This window comes from Eimeria necatrix, genomic scaffold, assembly GCF_000499385.1.
Source record: "Eimeria necatrix Houghton genomic scaffold, Enh_scaff1224, whole genome shotgun sequence".
NCBI classification, from domain to species: Eukaryota; Apicomplexa; class Conoidasida; order Eucoccidiorida; family Eimeriidae; genus Eimeria; species Eimeria necatrix.
The window spans coordinates 856-4,592 of NW_013651999.1; the positions used below are offsets into that span (position 1 = coordinate 856).

The 3,737-nt window shown below is 56.6% G+C and overlaps 1 protein-coding gene across 1 annotated transcript; it reads right to left on the reverse strand.

The window, feature by feature from the left end:
* Nucleotides 1-452: 452 nt before the first annotated feature.
* ENH_00007790 (hypothetical protein) lies at nt 453-1,297 on the reverse strand (the record flags this gene model as incomplete). The annotated part of the gene is made up of 2 exons (XM_013578636.1): nt 453-705; nt 1,203-1,297. The coding sequence occupies 2 exons, from the start codon at nt 1,295-1,297 to the stop codon at nt 453-455; spliced, it is 348 nt and encodes a 115-aa protein (XP_013434090.1).
* Nucleotides 1,298-3,737: the final 2,440 nt, after the last annotated feature.

Genomic DNA, 3,737 nt, shown 5'->3' on the forward strand with positions numbered 1-3,737 from the left:
GCCCCCAGGGGCCCCCGAGGGGCCCCCAGGGGCCCCCCAGGGGCCCCCCAGGGGCCCCCCAGGGGCCCCCCAGGGGCCCCCCAGGGGCCCCCCGGGGGCCCCCCAGGGGGCCCCCAGGGGGCCCCCAGGGGCTCATGGGCCCCCTACGCCGGCCTATAAGGCATTCAAAATGAATAAATAAATAAATAAAATAAAAAAAATAAATAAATAGTAATATAAATAAAATAAATAAATAAATAAATAAATAAAATAATTAAATGCAAATTAATTGAATGTCTTCAGGGGCCCCTAGAGACAACTTTGAAATAAAAAAGTTAAAAATGTCTTTTTGTTTTTCTGCACTTATTCTTTTGCTGCGCAGCAGAGAGGCAGCTGCAGCAGGAGCGCTGCTGCTGCTGTTGCTGCTGCGTTGTTGCTGCTGCTTCCCTGCTGCTGCTGCGCTGCTGCTGCTGCTATCCTGCTGCTGCTGCTGTCCTGCTGCTCCTGCTGTTCTCCTGTTGCGGCTGCTCAGCTGCTGCTGCTGTCTTGCTGCTCCTGCTGCTGCTGCCGAGCTGCTGCTGTTGCTGCTGCCCTGCTGCTGCTGCTGCCCTCCCGCTGCTGCCGCGCTGCTGCTGCTGCTGCTGCCCTGCTGCTGCTGCTGCTGCCCTCCCGCTGCTGCCGTGCTGCTGCTGCTGCTGCCGTGCTGCTGCTGCCGTGCTGCTGCTGCTGCAGCAGCCCAGCGCAGCAGAAAATAAAATATTGGAAGAAGCATTTTGGGAATTAAATCAATTAGCTCCATTCTGAAGTGTCTGTACACCCGAAATCTTCCAGGCGGGTGCACCTTTGGGTCTTTTCTTTTATTTCTTTTTTTGAATTTCTTTTTTTGAATTCTTTTTTTTAATTAAAAAGCACATTTAATTGAATTATTTAATTCTTTTTAAGAAAGAGTTTATTTAATTGAATTCTGTTTTTTTTTTCCTTCAAAGAGCACTCTGACTGGAATTTTTTCGTTTTTTTGAATTTCGAAGGATCTTGGTCAATTTTTTTGCTTTTTTGAATATTTGAAGACCAAAAAGAATTCTTTTTGTGTTTTAAATGATTAAAATGGATTAATTTAATTCTTTTTTTGCTTTTGAGGCTTCAAAGGATACTTTTCTTGCAACTCGCGGACTTTGTGTTCGAAAGTGACCCCGAAGGGAAACCGCGGGAAGCGCTGTCCGTACACCTCGCGCTGCGCCACCCACTTCGTCATTTCGGCAACTTCTCCTTTTTTCATTTCTTCAACATTAATACCATTTAAACTCAAAAAACTAAACATTTTCGCGCGCGGTTCATACTTCGGGTTCAAACCCCGCACAAACTGGCTCCAAAACGACATCAGGGGGGCCCCCCCGCTGCAGCTCCTCTCCAGGGGGCCCCCGGGGGGTACTAGGGGGCCCCCCTCAGGGTCTCCGGGGCCCCCGGGGGCCCCTTTGGGGGCCCCCTCGGGGGCCCTCTGAGAGGCCCCTGAGCCACTAGCGCCCTTGCAGCCAGAGGGGGGCTGGGGGCCCCCCTGGGGGCCCCTGGGGGGCCCCCCTGGGGGCCCCTGGGGGGCCCCCGGAGAATAAGAACTGAACCCTCTGGATGTGGGGCCCCAAAGAGATTTTGCTGTGATTATAGAGAGGGGGGGCCCCCAAGCAAGGGGGCCCCCAAGTGAGGGGGCCCCCCTTGGGGGGCCCCTGGGTGGGGCCTCTGTTCTGGAGGGCCTCAGCCATCCTTTGTGGAGGTGCAGAAGCCGCATTAGCACTGGCTGCTGCTGCTGCTGCTGCTGCTGCTGCTGCTGCGCTGCTGTTGCTGGTAATGCTGCTGCTGCTGCTGCTGCTGATGTTGCTGCTGCTCTTCTCGCTGCTGCTGCTAGTGTCGTTGCTGCTGCGTTGGGGCCCCCAATAAAAGCCCAAGAGCAGCAGGGGGCTGCCTATGGCTGCAGCGCCGCTGCTGCTAGCGGCAGCAGCAGCAGCAGCAGCAGCAGCAGCAGCAGCAACAGCAGCAGCAGCTGCGGCGGCGGGAGGGAGAACACCAGCGGCCCTACCTCAAAGAATTAATTTCAAATTAAAATAAACAAAATATAATTATAATTTAAAACTCTAATAAAGGGTTTAGCAGCTTCAACTGCCAGCCGGGGGGCCCCCGGGGGGCCCCTACAGGGGGCCCCTACGGGGGGCCCCCCTGGGGGCCCCCAGGGGGCCCCTACAGAGCCCAAAAGGGGCCCCCACAGGAGGGTTTGGGGGCCCCCAGTAAGCGCAATTTAGGGTACAGCTTTTAATTTAAATTAAAATGTCTTTTACTTATTAAATTAAAAAGGTCTCGGGCCTAAACCCTAAACCCTAAACCCTAAACCCTAATTTCGCGGAGGCTGCGGGTGATATATAGCACGCAGAATCAGTGCTGATCCCCGGACGTGTTGCAGCCGTTGCGGAGAAGGGTTTAGGGTTTGGTTGAGGGTTTAGGGTTTGGCTGAGGGTTTAGGGTGGAGGGTTTAGGGTTTGGTTGAGGGTTTAGGGTTTGGATGAGGGTTTAGGGTTTGAATGAAGGGTTTAGAGTTTTGGTGGGAGTTAAATGTTTGAGTGAGGGTATAGGGTTTTTAGGGTTTAGGGTTTAGGCGAGGGTTTAGGGTTTAGCCAGGTTTAGGGTTTTGGCGAGATTTTAGGCCATAAGTAGCTGAGGGTTTAGAAGTAAAAACGTGTGGGGAATCTGGCCAAGGGTTTAGGGTTTAGGGTTTAGTTTGTGGAGGCTCGGGCCCAGCTGCGTTCAGCAGCAGCAGCCGCTGCTGCTACTGCAGCAGCTGCTGCAGCAGCAGCAGCTGCAGCAGCAGCAGCAGCTGCTGCAGCAGCAGCAGCTGCTGCTGCTGCTGCAGGAGCAGCAGCAACAGCAGCAGCAGCAGCAAGAACAGTAGCCACCGCTGCGCAAACCCTAGGCCTGTTTTCGGCAGTTGTTGGAGTGGAGGGTTTAGGGTTTGGGGCGGCGCAGCAGCTGCCCTAAACCCTAAACCCTAAACCCTCGACAAGACATTCCCTAAACCCTAAACCCTAAACCCTTGACAGCTTTCCGGCTGCAAACGGCCCAGCGTGGGCCACTAAACCCTCACTAGCTTCCCCAAGCCCTAAACCCTACCTAGCTCCTCCAAACCCTAAACCCTAAACCCTAAACCCTAGAGCCGCTCTCCCCCCAGTCTAGCCTACAGCTTCTGGGGCCCAATGTTCCCAAGTGGGGCCCCCAGACCTCATTTTGAGTTTCCTGGGGGCCCCCAGGGGGCCCCTCAAAGGGCCCCCATGGGGGCCCCCTAAAGGGCCCCCCAGGGGGCCCCTTAAAGGGCCCCCCAGGGGCCCCCCTAAAGGGCCCCCCAGGGGGCCCCTTAAAGGGCCCCCAGGGGCCCCCCTAGAGGGCCCCCTAGGGGGCCCCCTAGGGGCCCCTAGGGGGCCCCTAGGGGGCCCCACAATGGGAGCCCGTAAGGACCTGTTGGGGGCCCTTTACCAGGGGTACTCGCAGGGGCCCCTTGAGGGCCCTTTGGGGGCCCCTTGGGGGCCCTTTGGGGGCCCCTTGGGAGCCCCAAGGGGCCCCAAAAAAGGACCGAGGGGGCCCCCTGAGGGGCCCCAGACAGGGCACCAAAAATGAACCCACTGGGGCTTGAAGGGCCCCGCTGGGGGCCCCCAGAGGTACGGAGGGCCCCCCACCCCCACAGCAGCAGCAGCAGCAGCAGCAGCAGCAGCAGCAGCAGCAGG